This window comes from Labeo rohita, chromosome 21, assembly GCF_022985175.1.
Source record: "Labeo rohita strain BAU-BD-2019 chromosome 21, IGBB_LRoh.1.0, whole genome shotgun sequence".
Taxonomy (NCBI): Eukaryota; Metazoa; Chordata; class Actinopteri; order Cypriniformes; family Cyprinidae; genus Labeo; species Labeo rohita.
The window spans coordinates 23,754,573-23,774,324 of record NC_066889.1 but is presented as its reverse complement, the minus strand read 5'-3'; the positions used below and the strand labels follow the sequence as shown (position 1 = coordinate 23,774,324).

The following is a 19,752-nucleotide window of genomic DNA, read 5'->3' as shown; positions in this document are numbered from 1 at the left end:
CTAAAAGGGCCTGGGATGGTCTAGGCTGCTCTGGTTCAATCAGCCTCCTTCTTCTTGTCTGTCCCAACAGGACAATAAGGAGAGCTCAGGGAGTCAAGCTGTGGGTGCGGCTGGGACTCCATCTTTAGTATGTAAACCAAGCCGATCTTGTTGCCACGCTATCCTTGCTACGCAAATCAGTATATTTAGTATAGCTGATATGCATAGTTATTCATTAAAATATAAAGCTGCTTTCATGGCATGAACCACTTAAATGCTTTAAACCACGTAGCGTATTAAGGTTAGATTAAACAGAAATACCTTATGATGATGTAGGCCACCCAAGTTAATGTTGATTAGATACTGCTAGTATACATCAGCAAGCTATGCTGAATTAAACAGGAAGCTAGTAAAAAAGCTAAATGAGCCGTAATTGGTGTAATTAGTAGTAGATTTTAATCCCAGCCTGAAACGTTAATGAGTCTTTGCTTATATCATTTTAAAAACAGTGTAACAGTAATAATATGACATGGAACATATTTCAAAAGCCCTATCCACACATCCATGCTAGTCCAACACAGTCCAATTGAAATGTCTGCTACAAACTCTTGCTCACCTGTGTGTCCTTTAAGACCAATGTTTTCTAGTGAGAATTCCTGGGAGGTCTTCCCAGTGGGACTGTGATATTTATTGAGGGGTGGGCCAGTGGGGTGGGAGCTGGGTAGAAGTACAGTGAGGCTGTGAGAGCCTCAAGCTGCTTCTTTGTTCAAAATGACAAAAGGTCAGAACTGCTGCAATAGAATAAAGAGCAGTAGCAGTGAAAGGTAAGATCACAGTCGCTTGTCTTTGTGAGCAGGTCAATTTACTGTCAATGTCTGTCATCTGCCTCACAAGTACAATTGTCTCTGTATGTATATGCATGTAGGCTCTTATGCAGAAAGGTTAAGCAAACATAAAAGGTGGACAATAACACTTTAAATTAGGAGTCTGAAAGGTTGATTTAAATATAAATCTATCACCAAGATTAGTTTGTATGGCTCATTCACTGTGGCATTCCATGTTTTTTGTCAGCTTTTCCTTTCTGTATAGGAATTTACACAACGTTTTGATGGCGATATCTTTGCGAGCTTGGGTGTGAATATAAATGTTTTGTGTGTGTGTACTTCTATATGAATGTCCATATTCAAACACCCATTTGCACTTGTGTGTACTGCACCTTCATACAGGGAAATGCGTGTAACACACACACACTGCACTTCTGAATAACCTGCCCAATTTGCAATTTTCTCCATTGGGCCGTTGACTTAAAATCGCAGAGATGTCAAAAACATGCTGCCCACATTTCAATGGTTAATGGTTGTCTCTTGGAGCAGAGCCCATTCAGAAGTGCACTGCCTTCAGGAAAATGAGAAAACAAAAGGGAAACATTGAAAAAAAGGATGATGCAAAAGTAAATGAAGCGTGAATGTGCTCTCATGAGATACTTTGTCAAAGCTTGCAGCCAGTTCTGTGTCTCACTGTGCCGGTGGTCTGCGTGGGTCCAGCATGCTAATGCACAGACCACAGCCAAATAGGGCTTATTATTTTTTTTTCCTCTTTGTGAAAAGCATAAAATTGATGCAGGAAAAACAAGAGTGTGTTGAGCTGTCCTTAGACTGTGGTAAGTCCCAAAGTGGTAGATTTTTAATTGGTAGCAGGGGTCAAATGATATTCAGAATCTTTTAAAGGAACGCAACAAATGTGAAGATGATCCTGAGAGTCTTCCATCAGCCAAAGTCAACTGTATGCTTGTTTCCACATTTTGCTTATTTTATCCACACCCTTGCTCCTACTGCCCTCTGCATGAGTCGAAATGAAATTCACACCACATTTAACCCCACTGAGTACATTCCTTACTGTATGTGTGGTGTGGATTTCCGTTATACCCTACAAAAAGTATAACGCTCAAAGAGGGTTGTTATAAGTATTCATGTATCGGTCAGTATTATTTCATATCCTGTGCTCTTTTGGCATTTTATTGGTTGCTCTACTTCCCTATAAAAGTGTTGTTTTGTTTTTGTGATATTACAGAGTGCTTGGCTTTGATGTCATTATTTCCTCAGCGAACCCATTTTGCTGCCTTCTGCTTTTGCTTATGGATCTTAAAGTCATATGATCTTTAAAGCAAGTGGATAAATATTCATTTATTTTTCTTTTTTCCTCCCCAATGCAGCCCTCTTCCTCTGTAGAGACTCAGGATGTAAGAATACCTTAATTCGACCTTTTCTTACACAAACACACCCAGTCTTGTGCTATACCTTCGTACCATTTGTAGAGGCCAGAGAGTAGCCGTGTGGGGCACGTTTGTTGGACAGTGGGAGGGAAGGGGGCAAAAAGGTCCCAGTCTTCTTCTGTGCCTAAAACCACAAAGGAAGTATTTATGAAATAGCACAAAACAGATGCCAAGGAAGATCATTGGGAATTCGAAAGTGCTGCCAATTCATGCAACCAAATCTGTTGCATCTGTTACCAATTCGTAGTCTCTGTATATCAAACAAGTCTGGCTTCCAATCATATTTATAGATCGTTGGGTTTAAGATAGCTTAACGAGGGGAACGAGGGGATGTGGTTTTGGCAGTTGAAACCCAGCCAGAGAACATGAATAATTGTTCTACGTATATTTATTTTAGGATAGGAAAAGTGGTAGAGCAGACAGCGACCCAAAAAAGAAACCCTCTTTTAGGTCCATCAGTACCACCCTGGCCTCCAGCATCAAGAGACGTAGGTCCTCCAAAGACACGGTAAGGAGGTTAAGGAATGGCATCTCTTTTTACTCGGCCGGTCTCTCTTCCTCTTTCTGCGTCTGTCTTTCTCTCGTCCTACTCTTCCGCTCCTCTCTCTGTATCTACTTTCTTCTGTCTTAAACGACATGTCATGTCTGAAACCAAGAGAGCCGCATTTCTCTCTGGTTACTCCTCCATTCCTGGCATCTCGGCCACGGCCACGTGTCTGTCAGTCAGTCATCGAGTCACCATCCAGAAACCCATCTGTCAGTTAGAGTTAAGCTGAAAGGTTTTAGGACCCCAGTGATCAGGGAAAAGGTTCGAACCTAAAAGCTGTTCCAAGAGGAGGGGGCGCTGCACAATGCCTGATGTTTCTGGGCTGCTTCTCTCCCTTTCGCAACCTCTGGATGTGGAGTGCGTGTTTGTGCGGGTGGACGTGCGTGCCTCTTTGGTGCGATGTGTTGTGCGTATTTGTGTTTCTCGTTCCTGCCTGACGTTATTGATATGAACAGTCAGTTTTTGCGATGTTTGTTTCCCCGACGGCATGCTTTGATGTTGTGGTGTTTAATCAGAGCAACCGATACCATGCGGACTAACGTTTTTTTTTTAAACAGCGGAACTTCCATTGGAATCATCAATTAACAATGATTTTCTTTTGTACAACTGTTTTGTTTAAGGTCCTAACAAAGTTTATTTCAAGGAATGGGAATTTAAAATCATCATATACTCACCCTCATGTTGTACCAAATTTGTATGATTTTCTTCCTGCCGTGGAACACAAAAGGAGACAGTGGAACGTCCAAGCTGCTTTTCTCCATCTAGTAATAGAAGACAGTGACGAATGGCTCTCAAGCTCTAAAAAACTAAATAAAAGTACCAAGTAGCAATTTAAGTGCTATATTCAAAGTCTTATAAATAGTCATAAAACAAGAACTAAAGATGTACATTGGCATGACACTCCGACTTTGAATGTGTGCAGTATGTGAATTAAATGAGAGCCTCAAATTTTAATCTGATCCTGCTACAAATGTGAATGTGTGTGGCATTAAAAGGCTTTGAATATAGCGTTAACAGCAAAAAATATTGTAATATAATAAATAATTACATAATTATATATTTTTTAATTATTATTATAATGAATAAAATGGCAGTGCTGCCATAGCAAAACCTTTCCAGATATGGAAAAAGCTCTATCACTATAAACTAGTACTTATATATAATATATACTAATAGAAACATAATATATTAATATTGTATTTAGCATAATATAAACAGATCAATTCTACAAATTTCATAAGTGTTGATTTTAATTAACATTAATATGATTTGCTATGGCAACACAATTTCTTAAATAGGACCTAAAAATATATGTTAATTTTTTTTCCCCTCATTTTCAGTACTGTTTGCTCTCTGTTTAATTTTTTCACATTTTGTTTAGGAATTATGTTACATTTTTTCCTTTTTGAAATGGGGAAAGTGGGTTGGGGCGGTGAATGGTGAAGAGAAGGCACAACAATCCAGGTGAAAAGAGAAAAACAATATTAGCCATCCACAATGTTTAACCATCCTTTTATTTCTTGATATCAGTGTCGCCTTTCTTTCTATATAAGTGGATGTATATGGATTTATAACTGTCGACGTCCCCCACATGATGTACATGCTACACAGCCTCTCTCTTCCTCTGCAAGCATGCAATATATCTGTCGTAGAAGTAGAGACTGTGTTTTGGTTGCCTTAGTAGAAGTAGTTGCATTTTTTTGTGGTAGTGATGATACACACACTTTTTGTCTCTTTTGCTGATTCACTGTCTCTCACCAGGGGGCACTGTGGGCTTGATTTGGAAGTGCCAACAGCAAGCCTTCTAAGTGAACATAACAAGAACTCTCTCATGCTCTCTAAGGCGTGCTAAGGGCATTCTTGATGCAACACCAAGGAAGACAAAAAAACAAAAAAACAAAAAGCCTCCCGGTGTCATCAGAAGTATTGCTGAATAAATCTATTCTGCAATATGATGATGATCATCTTGACAATGAGAACTTTTGCCTAAGCTTTGGCTTTTAGAGTTGTTGCATCATATATTTAGCTTATAAGCTTATTTATTGGCAATGGCATAGTAATAAAAAAAGTAAGCTATAAAAGAGGACACATGCTATAATTAGTAAGGTAAATATTAAATGCATAATAAGTACACTACCAGTCAAAAGTTTTTGAACAGTAAGATTTTTAATGTTTTTTTTTCTTCTGCTCACCAAGCCTGCATTTATTTGATCCAAAATACAGCAAACTAGTAAAATATTTTTTACTATTTAAAATAATGGCTTACTATTTGAATATATTTTAAAATGTAATTTATTCCCGTGATCAAAGCTTCATTTTCAGCATCATTACTGTTAGCAAGGATGCTTTAAATAGATCAAAAGTGATGATAAAGACATTTATAATGTTACAAAAGATGTCCATTTCAGGCAAACACTGTTCTTCTGGACTTTCTATTCATGAAATAAACCAGAAAAAAATCTACTCAGCTGTTTTCAACATAGTAATTATAATACGAAATATTTTTGAGCAGCAAATAAGAACATTAGAATGACTTCTAAAAGATCTGGAGTTATGATGATAAAAATTCAGCTTTGAAATCACAGGAATAAATTACTTTTTAAAAACAGTTAAAAAGCAGTTCTTTTAAATAGTGAAAATATTTTACAATTTTACTGCTTTGCTGTACTTTGGACTTCTTAAAAAAAAACATTAAAAATCTTACTGTTCAAAAGCTTTTGACTGGTAATGTATAATTGTTTATAAGAAATATTATTTTCACATTTTATTTTGAAATTAAACATTGCATTTGTCCTTGGTTTTTGCAAAACAATTTTATCATTCTTAAAATGTAATACAATCTGAAATCTTTGCTTCTGCTTTTCCATCAATCTATGTATTTTGCTTTTTGAAAATGTATTCCTAAGGTATATATTAGCAGATCACCAAAAAAAAAAAATGTTTGTCAGCTTAACCAAAAAAGCTCTCTGTGCCTCAATTTCACAGTTTGCCACAGCAAGGAACAGAATTTAAAATGATAATAATGAAGTCAGATCAAAACACTTTGTTTTAACCAAAATGTCCTTGCCGTTGCAACATGGCAAGCCTCACTGAGAGACATTTTATAGCTTACAAAAGTGAAAAATGAAAGCAAAAAAAAGTTTTGTGGTAATTGCCTTCTAACTGGGCACCTGCATGTCACTGAGTGTTTTGCCAACCCGGCACTGCAGATGCCCATGTGAGAGAAAAAAACAGCTTGTTGCCCTTCCAACACGTCTAAGCTTGAGATGAGGAAACAGGAACTGCAACTGAATGAGAATTTAATATATATTACAGATATAAACATGCAAAAGTATTTGAACATTTGAGCCGAGTTTAAAAATGTATTAACGTCATTGCATTAGACAACAAATTTAAAGCAAAATAAAAAGCAACTGGTATTTGTGTCCATTAACAAACTTTAGGTGAAATACTTTGGTTGTTACGTTTTAAAATTTAAATAAATATAACACTGTTCTAAATGAGTATTTCTGGATACTTTCTGGCTGAAAGCTCTGGTTTAAAGTAAAAAATGGAACCAATGTCCATTGCTAATGTTATGAACTACAACTGTGTTTACTCCGCTTGGGCGCCAGTGTGAACGTGAGGGCATCCGATATCATATATCCACTAGAAACCACATTGAGCCAAATGGGTTAAAGGCAACTGCAAATATAGCATGGAATAAAATGTCACTGGTTACCGTCACTTGTTTTCAGATGCCATCTGGTTTATATTTCATTATATAATGCAATGACATTCATATATTTTTAAGTGTGTCGCAAGCGTCCAAATACATTTTGACTTTTGACCCAATAATGCTGATTTAAATAACACATAGGTTACTAGGTGACCAAAAAAACATCTCACAGCAGAGAACCTGCTTCCTCTTCTTCGAATATTATTCTAAATACCACCCAAGGCAGCAAGATAGCTGGAGAACACTTCTCCAACACTGTTTAAAATTTTTATAAACCTCCGTAACGGAATTTTAATGTGTTGTGTTCAATTGTAAAACATAGACTTTTAAATGTTTCAGAGTCCTGGCCTGGAGGCAAAATTTAGTGCTGTGCATCATGATGACATCTGAAACATTCAATGGTTGAGGACCTGTTTTTGGATTTGCATGCTACGTGCTGCCTTGGGGGTAAAGAAGGAAATGCCGTTCTGGGCTTTTGGGGAACAGGAAAGGTAACAGTCGCACTAATTTTCTCTATCCTGTGTGTTTTCTACCTTCTCTCTCTCTGTCTACAGCAATACCCACCCACAGACATTACGGGCCAACTCAACTTGTCCGACCCATCTGTCAGCACGGTGGTGTGAGGCAGAGAAAGAGGGAGAGTTTAACATAAAGACATCCTCATTCTTTAGAGAAAAACAAGATGGAACTAGAGAGGAGCGCTGTAGTACCGTTCCTCTAGGTTTTGACTCAATGGATCCATCACGGACGAGAACTACTGAGCCACTTCACCTTTATGAAGAGCCACAGGGACCTGTTGGGACTTGATGACGGACCCGCACGGGACGGCATGACACCGCAATGCACTGGAGCACTGCGAACACACAGACCATATAAACAGATAAACACGTACACCTTCACACCTTGATGCTAAAATTAGTACTTCACTTTCATTTCATCCATCAGAACTTCTGTATAAATTCTTTATGATCATGTAGAAATATTTAGTATTAGTGATTATTCTTATGTTGATTAAGTGGTTTAAGTATTGTACAGTATAATTAAGAACAGAACAAAGTTTTCATGTTGCAGGGCCAATTCTAAGGCTGGTATTTAGCTAATTAACTAGTTGTAGTATGTATAAGATTAATTATATTCATCATTTACATATGATGTTTATCTTCTTTGCATTTTTTTTATTGTTTTACTTATTGTTTTTCATTCTATAAAGCAATGTCATCCAATCAAACACATTATCTACGCTGTTTCATATATCATTGTCTTTCATATTCTACCATCGCTTTGCATGCAACATGCATGCAAATTTGTCCCTAAAGGATTATGGACAAGAAAAATATACAGTTCCCCTCGCCCCCTCCACAGAAAGGGTATTCAATTAAAAGATTTAAAATGTGGCTTATTGCACATTACAAACTCTCCTTCAACCTCAACCATTCTTCCTCTAAAGTTTGTACACAGTCGTTCTCAACCTCAGTCTGAAGGGTGCATCAAGGGGCCGAGTTTTTTCATCCAACTAGCACTTGGTGTCTCATGCAAAACTATCTCTGCGTGTCCTCAGATGACAGATGACCTCAGAGATCTTTTACATGCGCAAACCCCAAGTGTGCCCATTTAGTCTCAATGCTGGTGCTGTAGTTTCATATACACCGATTAGTTAGATGTCAAAACTGGCCCGTTCCCAAGTTCTGGGGTTGAGAAACACCAACAAAAGCTGTACAAATAAGGACTGCTTACTGTAAATGTTCACTTAATGCTATTTATATGACCCATGGAAACTCCCCTATAAGAGAGAGATCATCAAGCACTTTAATGTGAATCTGTCAGAAGCTATACGCATATGGAAATTATGCAATTTGCCAAATGTTGATTGTAATACTCATACTTGATATGAAAATGCACATTTGAGAATGCGAAGTATGTTTTATGTAACTGTCAGACATTCGATTTGAACTAAACACTCCTTTTCTAGTTTCATATATCAAGAACTTTAGATTTATTTCTGATAATCTATCAGAGTTAAACTGTGTCAAATTAGTGCATATCGCATATATCTTCTGTTTACTACTACTAACTACTACTTTAGGTTTTAGTCTTTTCAAACTGACAGGTGTATGTACAGTTTTTCTCATTGCTTGGTTTGTACTTCAGAAGACCGATGTATTATATCTGATTTCAGGGCATGTGAACGCTGAATTCAGTTTATGTTGTCTGGACTGCTATATTGCAGATGATTTTAAGAAAATGTTGAAAAAAGGGAGTGTTTTTATGACAAACTGTCACACTGTAAATGACACACAAACACAATCAGATGAATTACATCACATACAGAAAACACACATATCCTCCGCATAAGTCTTATTTAAATAAGTGCTACATTTATGTTTCAGTTAATTTTAGATTTTCTTCTAATGAACACATAATGTTTGCATTTTGACCAAAATATATAGAAATAACATTTCTGTGTGCCAATAAATTTGTGCCATGTCAGTTGCAGACCACAACTAAGTGTCTTTTCAATTTTGTGAGCATGATATTATATTTGTAATACAAATATCCATGAATTTGATTTATTTCCATTATTTCCAAATCACTTACTTATACTTTAACATATTTTAACATACAAAATTGGTAGTGTGCCAAAACCAAAAAACACATTTAAAAAGTATTCAAATCTTAGATGTTTACTATGATCCTTTGATTATCTATTGAAACCCACAATAATATTTCAAATATTAGTAAGTTTAATATGGCAGAGATTCAGTACTGACATCATTGATTTTTTTTTTTTTTTTGGGTGTTACTCCATAAACTTGTCACTACCAAAACAGTCACGACCAAAATATGTCATCATTGTTTCGGTAGTGACGAAAGGGAACACAGATCCTTATATTTGGGAAAAATAAACAAAAATTTAAGTACAGTTTTGCAATTTTTTTGTATTTTATTGTATTTTTTTAGTAGTGTTTTAGTCTGCAACTTAAAATTCTCTAATGTTATGTAGTTGCTACCAAAGCATTACAGTCACTACCGAAAATGTGCAGTCACTACCAAACCATGGGACGTTTTGTCAAAAATAAAGTATACTGAAATATCAACTAAGATGTCATGATGGTTTTGGGCTCAATGTATATACAAACCAATGAATCCTTAAGTTTAATATCAGTATGATTAACTATTGCTTTTACAAAGAAAAATTGGATTAAAATCTCATAAATTACACTTGAAATATTGTTAAAAATGTACCTGTTATTGATTTAACTCAACCCAAAAAAAATATATATTTACAATGTAGATGTAAGCAAAATCTTACTAGGTCATTATAACCCTTCTAATTAAATTATACTGTATTTCAGTAGTGACAAATTTGGGGGGGGGAGGACAAATAGTCCAAAATTTTCTGAAAATACAATATGAGAACTAACTGCACAACTAGTAGAAATGTGTTATTATTATACAGTTTGCATACATAAAAAAATTTCTGGAAAATATACTTTAAAAAAAAAAAAAAAAAAGAATTGTAGAATGACCCATATATGTATGTAATTTATGTACAAATAGCTGGATAAATCATTTCTCGAGTACATTTTAATGCATAAAGATCAATGCATAAAGATATGCAGAGACATGTGCTGCAGTAAATAAACACACCTTCCACTCTGACTATCCATTTTCCAGATAATTCAATATTAGCTACAGAGAGGTGGCGATGCATATATTACTCAGACGTCTACGTTATGGGGGTAGTGGTCAAAACGGTGACTTGTTAATGTCTCATTATGAATTTGAAAGTATGAGGAAAACGCCCGAGAGCGTATTTAAGAGGCGTCAACATCAGTGAGGACAAACTGTTCCTCTGCAAACACAGACGTCTGCAACAACAGGTGAGTTTACTCTAGTCTTTGCAGCCCAAATCTACCTGATAGCTAATTATTAAAACGTATTGAGAAGCTTTTTAAACTGCTGCGACACGACAAACGGTTCCGTGACCGTCAACAATGTGCGCGCTTACGGTGTCATCTTACCTGTTCTCGGGATCTGTTTATTCTACTGACTGAACGCAGGTGGAGCGATTCCCGCGTCCAAAACAAGTATTTTTTCATTGAACATTGTATTTCTCCTCCGTAAATCATAAAAGTGGACAACAACATTAGGATATTTTTACCGTTGTTTACATTTAACTTTCAGTCTCCACAGTCAGCGCCAAAATATGCTGCCATAGTTACAATTCTGACATAAAACTCATCGCAGTCGTGACTGTCGTAAAATAACATTTTGAATTTTAAATTTATTTTCTTTAAAAAATAAATTTAATCACTACAAAGCGTTCTTAAAGCGTTTTACGACGTTTGAAAGAAAAAAAAACATGCTAATTTGTGACCCTGGACCACAAAACCAGTCATAAGTGTCAATTTTTAGAAATTGAGATGTATACATCATCTGAAAGCTGAATAAATAAGCTTTCCATCAATGTATGGTTTGTTAGGATAGAACAATATTTGGCCGAGATACAACTATTTCAGTATATGGAATCTGAGGGTGCAAAAAAATCAAAATATTGGGAAAATCGCCTTTAAAGTTGTCCAAATTAACTTCTTTGCAATGTATATTACTAATCAAAACTTAAGTTTTGATATATTTACAGTAGGAAATTTACAAAAATATCTTCATGGAACATGATCTTTACTTAATTTCCTAATGATTTTTGGCATAAAGAGAAAAATCTATAATTTTGACCCATACAATGTACTTTTGGCTATTGCTAAAATATAGCCAAAAAAAATATACCCCAGCGACTTAAGGTTTTGTGGTCCAGGGTCACATTTGTTATTGCTTTACACTAATATAGACAATATTTTTTTTCGAAAGAAAATGCGAATAGTGCTTTTTTTTTTTAATATTTAATTTGCTGTTGTTGCTATTACTTGCACATGATGCTTAATCCATATGACCATTGTATGTTTCTCTTTTTTCAGATACTGGCTGGCAGGTGGTGGTGACAGTTGCTCTGTGGGCAAGAAGCTGCATCTTTCTGCGACAATGGGGGAGAGAGAGACTTGCTTATTTTCACCTGTTGCTCCTGCTGAGACCTGGATTAAACACTGCCTGTCCACTCACTACAGGCCTAAACACTCACTGGAGGAAGGTTCCCAAAGTGACCACTGGGCATCTCACCCATTTTGCACCAGAAAAAGACTTGTGGTGGCCCTTCTGGTCATGTTGGCCTTGGCTGTCATGATGCTGATACTACTGCTGAATTATTATTGTATTATGGTCTGGCACCTGTGTGAACATGAAGAGTCTTTTCCCCCAATATTTCAAAACTCTACGCCAGAGATGGACTGGCAGGACTGAGACATGTTTGATTGCTCTTGTTTTAATATTTGGTGCATCCATCTAGGATGCATTTATGTGTTATACTGCTGTGTTTTTTGTTTGATGAACTGAAATAACACTGAACATTTCCCGTGTGAGATTGTTTTCATGTGTGATTTTAGAAGGAAACTATTCACACTGTCAGGTTACTCAGTTCCTAGTTTTGTATTTATTTAAATGATTTCCTAGGTTTGCCATTACTTTTTAAATTATGCCTATTTTAATTTGCAGAGTCACTGTATTTGTCCATGTATTTACATCTGTTAAACTTTATCTTATGAAGTTTGAAATGTAGTTAAATACTGTTTATATAAATGGTTTTTGTTTGGTGGAGCTTTGTGTGCTTGTGAATCTTTAAACTTGAATGTTTCGTGAGAAATGTTTTTCATTCTGCTTTCAAGCTAATACAACAGATCTAATATCACTCAGTACATGCTTTTATTGAACAGACTGTATTGTAAACAGTAAAGCAAAAACACAACCTTTGCCTTATTTTTGACACCTTGTTCAATTTAAGATCTGGACATTTAGTCATTCTGTTTCATCATAAGCATAACTGCTCATTCATTCGAGTGGACAGTAACTCTCTCCAAAATGCGGATTATGTCACATATTTTTCTCCACACAGTTCTCCCTTTTCACACCAAACAGGAAATTCTTACCACATGTAGAGGAGTGCATTGTGGATACAAAGTAGGCTTGTTAATGGAGAGGGCCTCTGCTCTTGGCAGGAATTGTCTTAGTCAGAGCCTGCTGTCTGTGTCAGCTTTTGAACAGAGGCAGTGGACATTGAAAAAAGAGAAACCTTGTAAATAAAACTGGTCTCCATCACTTTAGAATGACTCTAGGTTCTAGTCAGCTGCACCAGCAGACACACCTTTATGAGTGACATTTTAAACAGATGATGGAAGAAGATTTAGGAATGTTTGGAACACTCCCTCATTGTACAAAAAAGGTCGTCATTAGTACAGGACACTTTGTTCCAACAACAGCTATTCTATATCTATCTACAGATGAAGTCAAAAGTTGACATACACCTTACCAAAATAATAGGGATCATACAAAATGCATGTTATTTTTTTTTATTTAGTACTGACCTGAATTAGATATTTCACATAAAGGTTGTTTACATATAGTCCACAAGAAAAAATAATAGTTTTATAAAAATTACCCTGTTCAAAAGTTTACATACACTTTTCTTAATAGGTGAAAACTTTTGGAATTTGAAGAACAGTGTAAATTCAACTTATTTTGTCTTCTGGGAAACATGTAAGTGTCTTCTGTAGCTTCTGAAAGGCAGTACTAAATGAAAAAAATATGATATTTAGGCAAAATAAGAAAAATGTACACATCTTCATTATGTTCAAAAGTTTACACCCCTGGCTCTTAATGCATCGTGTTTCGTTCTGAGTGTTTGAACCTTCTGCATTGCTCCATATGAGTCCCTCAGTTGTCCTCACTGTGAAAAGATGGACCTCAAAAAATCATACAGTCAAAGAATCTGTAGGGCCTAAAGGATTTTGCTGAAGAACAGCAGGCAGTGTAATTGTTCAGGACAAACAAGGGACTAATTAACAACTCACTAAACAAAAAAAAAAAAAAAAAACACAGCTGTGGATCATTTAGATAACAACACAGTATTAAGCAACTTTTAAACGGGGTAATTTATTCACTCTTGTGGACTATATGTAAATGCCTTTTATGTGAAATATCTTGTTCAGGTCAGTGCTAAATAAAAAATAACATGCATTTTGTATGATCCCTCTTATTTTGGTCAAATAATCACGATTTTGCAGATTCTACAAGGTGTATGTACACTTTTGACTTCAACTGTATATTTGCAAATAGTCTTTATAATAAAAAAAAAACATTTACAACTGCAAAATTGATATTTCTTAATATACTACAGAAACTTAAGCAATTGAAGCAGTAAAATTCTTGGAGACTTTATTATCATCATTTAGACTGTAAAAGAAATGGTTCTACTTCTACTACTGTTTTTATAAGAGGGGCTCTTTGTTCAAGAGAAGTCTGTTCTCTTGTGAAGGAGCAGGATGGGCAGAGGGGTTTTTCTTTCTTTCATCACCATCAGTTACACCAGGCAAACCCCAACTTTAGTGATGGATAAACTCTTTGTTAAGTTTGTCGTCTCAGCGGCGCTCTTTCTGTTTGGAATTGTGTCTATTCTGCTCCTTACAGTATCTATACATGAAATGAGAGAGCCACCGCAGTACATGGTAAGTATGATTACTTTCGTGTCTTGCTTAAATTGTAAAATGATTGATTTTGTTTACTCTCTCTCGTGCTTTCTTTCTTTCTTCTGTAAGCTAACTTGCATTTTATGCAGTGTATCCTTATTAATGGGAGGCACAATTTTGTCAAATGATACAAAGAGAAATTGCGTTGTTTTTGTGGACAAATAAAAAGCCTGAACAAAATGTATAATCACAAAAACATTATGTTTTAAACAGACACTAATATGTTTTGCACACCTAGTTAAATAATGTTTAATTAATCGCCCTTTGTTAGAAATAGTGCATTTCTTGTATGTGTTTTCACATTCAGCCTTGAATCGGATACTTAAGAACCCATATCTTATCTCTGGGTTACAGACAGCAACATCAAAGCTGATGGATACTTCCTGAATCATGAGTAAAATTAGCATCTGAAATTACATTATAACCAAGTACAGAGTTTTGAAGCTGTGTGTTAGCCTTCACAAGATAAACATAAAGAAAGGTCATTTTGTTCCTGCTTGGAACCCTGGAACAAATGAAAATGCAGACTCAGGATAGTTTGTTATGTCAGAAACTTCTGGGAATTGCATCTCTAGGAGTGTGTCATCAGGCAACAAGTACATGTTAACCCCTGGGAGCCGTAGGTAAATAACTGTGTAACAGGTCACGGAAACACACAGTACAAAATCTTAGAAGTAATTGTACTGGAAATATTATGGATATCTCAAAATATGTGGTTACAGTGGCTTCTCTTTATACGTTGCTGTCAAAACATCTCTTATGTTCTCATTAAGGGTTGTTAGTATCTAAATTCTCAGTTTTGTTCGAGATAAAAACAGAGGACCAAGCCAATTGAACATTGATTTTTACACTTTTTTCTTTCTCTCCCATTGCAGTATGGGGTTGTGCTGGATGCTGGCTCCTCACACACCGCCTTGTATATCTACAAATGGCCAGCGGACAAGTTAAATGGCACAGGCGTGGTCACCCAGCATAGCGAGTGTAATGTCAAAGGTCAAAGGACTTGCTGAAATATTTAACATTTTTAGCTAGGTTAATGTTAGAGATATTTCCCATATAGATAAACATCTAAAGCAACAACAAAACAACATCAGTATGCATGATGTGTTGCATAATATTTACATGTTTAAGACTGCAAAAAGAAAAAGGTTTTAGCTAAATAGTAATTAAAAATAAATAAAATAGAATAATATTCATTAAAAAAATTTAATGGTGCAGGAGGAGGAATCTCTAGTTATGCTGGGCAGCAGGGTGCAGCGGGCTGCAGCCTCGAGGCGTGTTTGAAGCAGGCCGTGCGGGACATTCCCCCAGACAGACATCACCGCACCCCTGTGTATTTAGGAGCTACCGCTGGCATGAGACTTCTGAAGTGAGTGTGTTTTTTCAACCTTTGTGCCTTTATGCACACAATGGCCACATAAGAAAAAGAGAACACATCTTAGTTTAAAACACTTTCTGGTTGTCTCACATTCTGGCTAATGTTGCTGAAATAGTATCATTTTTCAGGCAGATTAATGATAAAGCAATTTCTCATACAGATAAACACAAACACAGAAACACCAATATGCAAGTTTCAAGATATTTCAATATAGTTTAAGTTTATCTACAATATATTTGGGGGAGTGAAACAAGTTTTCATTCTACATTTGTGTTTAAGATCGCTTCATATTTTTTCTAGTAAAATGAGAAAAGAAAAGTTATTACATTTAGTGGCTTAAGTGTCCAAAAGTGTGTTTTTCTTTTTTGGAGGCAGATATTTTATATGTAGTAATGTTGTGGTCTGCCAGGATCAGGGTTGCCAGGTCTTCACAATAAAACCGGCCCTACTGCTACTCAAAACAAGCCCAAAACTAGCCCAATCACGTTTCGAGGGGATAAAGTACAAGTTTTTAAATATGACGTCATTGGGGTCGCTTCAGCCCGCGGACATCAAACCGCGTGAAAAGCGTGGACTTGGCAACACTGGCCAAGATGACATTTGCTGTTTGCTTTTTTCATTAACCTCCAGATACCTTTAATTTTCTATTTTTCTATTTTTCCAGAATTACCAATCCTGACAAAGCATCTCAGATTCTTCAAGAAGTCGAACAAAAAATCAAATCCTTTCCTTTCAGTTTTCGAGGAGCAGTAATTTTGAGTGGTCAGGAAGAGGGGCTTTACGGTTGGGTCACTGTCAACTACCTCCTTGAAAACTTTATAAAGGTACTTTCTTGTCATTTTCTGTCAGTGAAACTGTCCATAAATTAATTATACTTAGGCTTTGTTCTTTATCATTATCATAGACATCTAAATAATAAGCCAATGTTTTGATTTTTGGTAGTTTCTCAACTGCTTGGGCCATCTAGTGGCCATTTTTTGTCTTTGTTTGCTCATTTCCACACTATACAGTATGGCTATGTGGGTCGCTGGCTTAACTCTGGGAGAAAAACAGTCGGAGCGCTGGATTTAGGTGGGGCGTCTACACAAATCACCTTTGAGACCCCAGAGATAGTTGAGAACAAGTTGAATCGTATGGCCTTGCGTCTCTACGGGCAGGATTATTCCCTCTACACGCATAGTTACCTGTGCTATGGTAAAGAAGAGGCTCTGCGCCAGATCCTCGCCTACCTGATTGAAGTATGATACTTTGCATCACAAATCAATGATATGTCAATGTATACTGTATGTAGACACTATTTTTAGTGATTTATTTTTGTTCTGTCATAGTGTACACTCATCTAGTATGTTTTCAGTCACAGGGAAATACTAGCAAAGTGTACCATCCCTGCTACCCATCTGACTTCGCGGAAGACTTCAAGCTGGAGAAAGTGTTTGGCTCACCTTGTACAGCGTCTAAGAGACCCAAACCCTACAACGCTCATTCCTGGATCAGGGTGCAAGGCACTGGAGACTACCAAAGCTGCCTTGGCAACACTTCTAATATATTTTCCTTCCAGTTCTGCGCCTTTTCACAGTGTTCCTTTAATGGGGTTTTCCAGCCCAACATCAGTGGGGGCTTCATGGTGAGAGGCCCAGAAATGGACATAGTGCAACACAAGTAGAACTGAATACAATCTTATGCATTTCTCTTTCTTTTAGGCCTTCTCTGCCTATTTCTTCACTCACAGTTATCTACAGAAAAGCACAGGGATGAAGATCACCACCTCTGCCCAGCTAAAGGAGGCTACCAAAGCTGTGTGTAATATGACCATAGAAGAGGTATAATTTTTGAGTGTATGTACATGTGTGTGAGAATATCCACAATCTGTCAATAAATTAATCTTTTGTTTATTATAGATGACCAAGAAAGCTTCTGACTTGAAGAAATACCTAAAGGAGTATTGTGCAGTCGCAGTGTATATACAAGTGCTAATGCTTAGGGGTTATAACTTTGATGAGCACTCTTTCCAAAATGTTGCTTTTCAGAAAACGGTGAGTCACAGAACCACCTTAACTGACAAATCATTTTTTACAGTTTGCTGTTGAATGAAATGCAAATTGTGTGAATGTGAAGTATGCAAAAACACCAAACCACACTTTCAATCCCTAATATTTTACAGGCAGGTGAGGCAGCTGTTGGCTGGGCTCTGGGTTATATTCTCAGTGTGAGCAGTCTTCTTCCAGAGGAACCTGCGGGCTTCAGGAAGGGCTTGTGTCCTGCAGCATGGATTGGGTTGTTGATTCTCCTAAGTGTCCTCCTCACTGCCACCTTTTGTTACATGGCTCTCCTAGTGATTCGGAGGAAAAGGAGTAATCAAGGCGTCTCATAGCTCACTGCTATACCTACAGTTATTTTATGTCTCTTTTTAAAAGACTATCCACAAAAATGAAATGTTTACATGATTGATGCATTCAAAATATACTGTCTGTGCTAATATTGTGTGTAATTTAACAAAAAATAACATAATAAATAATAAATTTGTTTGTTTTGTCATTGACAAATGTTTACTGAAAAGACATTAAACCATATAAAAGTTAGGAAATTAAAATAATGAAACAAAATAATAACACTAAATAATGTTATCCCATAATGTTATACTATGGGATATCTGATACAAGTACTGTACTGTGATACCATTTGAGACTGTTACTGTTTTAACAGATTTCATTGTTGTTCATTTTTGTGTGATATCCTAATCAACTGTACTTAAGCACTGTCTTTTTGATAAAGACTGTCTCTAGTGTCTTCAGTGATCCAGAAGTTATTTTTGGCTTTTGTCACATTTTTGGCTTTTGGTTCACATTTGTCTTTAGTTAATGTACAATAAGAAATTCATCACATTTCACCTATTTCTCAGACTGAGGGAATAAAATCGTAATGTTAATAATTTACCAACCTGAATTAATTTTAACTGCAGAAGTTCAAAGTATGTGCAAAACGAACAACTATATATATATAACAGATATATGTTAAACTATTCTTAATTTACAATTTACCATAGATCCTAAACTTAGGTTACAGTTAAACTGGAAAAATAACAGGAAGAATGAATGTTTGAATGGCACTGTTTGAATGAGATCCCATTTTACTTCATTATGACTTTACACTAATAACAAAATCATTTTTTACCATTGTATTTATAAAATATGGTAAATAATAACTGCTTCATACAAGAACACAAAGATACAGCTGAATTCAAAAGTTTACATACACCTTGCAGAATCTGCAAAATGTTAATTATTTTACCAAAATAAAAGGGATCATACAAAATGCATGTTATTTTTTATTTAGTACTGACCTGAATAAATAATTCTTAATACTGTGTTGTTACCTGAATGATCCATAGCTGTGTGTGTGTGTGTTTATTATTATTTTTTTTTAGTAATAGTTGTTCATGAGTCCCTTGTTTGTCCCGAACAGCTAAACTGCCCGCTGTTCCTCAGAAAAATTCTTTAGGTCCCACAAATTCTTTGGTTTTCCAGCATTTTTGTTTATTTGAACACTTTTCAACAGACTATGATTTTGAGATTTATCTTTTCACACTGAAGACAACTGAGGGACTCATTTGCAACTATTACAGCAGGTTTAAAATCTCACTGATGCTTCAGAAGGAAAAACAATGCATTAAGAGCCAGGGGTGTAAACTTTTGAACAGAATGAGGATGTGTACAGTTTTATTATTTTGCCTAAATGTCAGATTTTTTCATTTAGTACTGCCCTCATAGATGCATATGAGTCCCTCAGTTGTCCTCAGTGTGAAAAGATGGATCTCAAAATCATACAATCATTGTTAGGGAGGGTTCAGACGCACAAAAATGCTAAAAAACCAAAGAATTTGTGGGACCAGTTTAACTGTTCAGGACAAACAAGGAACTCATGAACAACTATCACTAAACAAACAAAAACACACAGCTGTGGATCATTCCGGTAACAACATAGTATTAAGAATCAAGTGTATGTAAACTATTTAACAGGGTCATATTTATAAATTCTATTTTTAAAAAAAATATCTTGTGGAATATATGTAAACGTCTTTTATGTGAAATAATAATAAAAAAAAAAAACATGCATTTTGTATGATCCCTCTTATTTTGGTAAAATAATTAACATTTTGCAGATTCTGCAAGGTGTATGTAAACTTTTGACTTCAACTGTATTTATTTTTGTTTTTTAAATTACTAGGAC

General features: G+C 35.9%; 2 protein-coding genes and 1 long non-coding RNA gene across 6 annotated transcripts in view; all 3 read left to right on the top strand.

Annotated features, from left to right (window-relative positions):
• grin1a (glutamate receptor, ionotropic, N-methyl D-aspartate 1a) overlaps window positions 1-9,017 on the top strand; it is a 30,142-nt gene extending 21,125 nt beyond the window's left edge. For 2 of the 4 annotated variants that reach the window (XM_051092796.1, XM_051092795.1), the window contains 4 exons: window positions 71-127; window positions 2,192-2,218; window positions 2,649-2,759; window positions 7,071-9,017. In XM_051092796.1, the coding sequence (XP_050948753.1) occupies window positions 71-127; window positions 2,192-2,218; window positions 2,649-2,759; window positions 7,071-7,139 (264 nt within the window). In that variant the 3' untranslated portion in view covers window positions 7,140-9,017. The remainder of the gene's footprint in view (window positions 1-70; window positions 128-2,191; window positions 2,219-2,648; window positions 2,760-7,070) is intronic. The other 2 variants (XM_051092799.1, XM_051092798.1) reach the window with 1 other exon arrangement.
• A 1,139-nt stretch (window positions 9,018-10,156) lies between these two features.
• Window positions 10,157-12,222, top strand: LOC127152008 (uncharacterized). The gene is made up of 2 exons (XR_007825020.1): window positions 10,157-10,397; window positions 11,490-12,222. It is a non-coding gene; the product is annotated as an uncharacterized LOC127152008 (long non-coding RNA).
• A 1,780-nt stretch (window positions 12,223-14,002) lies between these two features.
• On the top strand, window positions 14,003-18,289 carry entpd2b (ectonucleoside triphosphate diphosphohydrolase 2b). Its single transcript, XM_051092392.1, has 9 exons — window positions 14,003-14,126; window positions 15,023-15,140; window positions 15,366-15,516; window positions 16,190-16,349; window positions 16,536-16,763; window positions 16,880-17,149; window positions 17,226-17,345; window positions 17,424-17,558; window positions 17,687-18,289. Exons 1-9 carry the CDS (start codon window positions 14,010-14,012, stop codon window positions 17,894-17,896), a joined length of 1,509 nt encoding a protein of 502 aa, XP_050948349.1. The 5' UTR covers window positions 14,003-14,009; the 3' UTR covers window positions 17,897-18,289.
• The last annotated feature ends 1,463 nt before the right edge of the window (window positions 18,290-19,752 follow it).

Coding starts and splice junctions, on each gene's coding strand:
- entpd2b (XM_051092392.1), top strand. CDS start 14,010: ATGGATAAACTCTTTGTTAAGTTTGTCGTCTCAGCGGCGCTCTTTCTG. Junction 14,127..15,022: donor GAGAGCCACCGCAGTACATG/GTAAGTATGATT, acceptor CTCCCATTGCAG/TATGGGGTTGTGCTGGATGC. Junction 17,346..17,423: donor GTAATATGACCATAGAAGAG/GTATAATTTTTG, acceptor TGTTTATTATAG/ATGACCAAGAAAGCTTCTGA.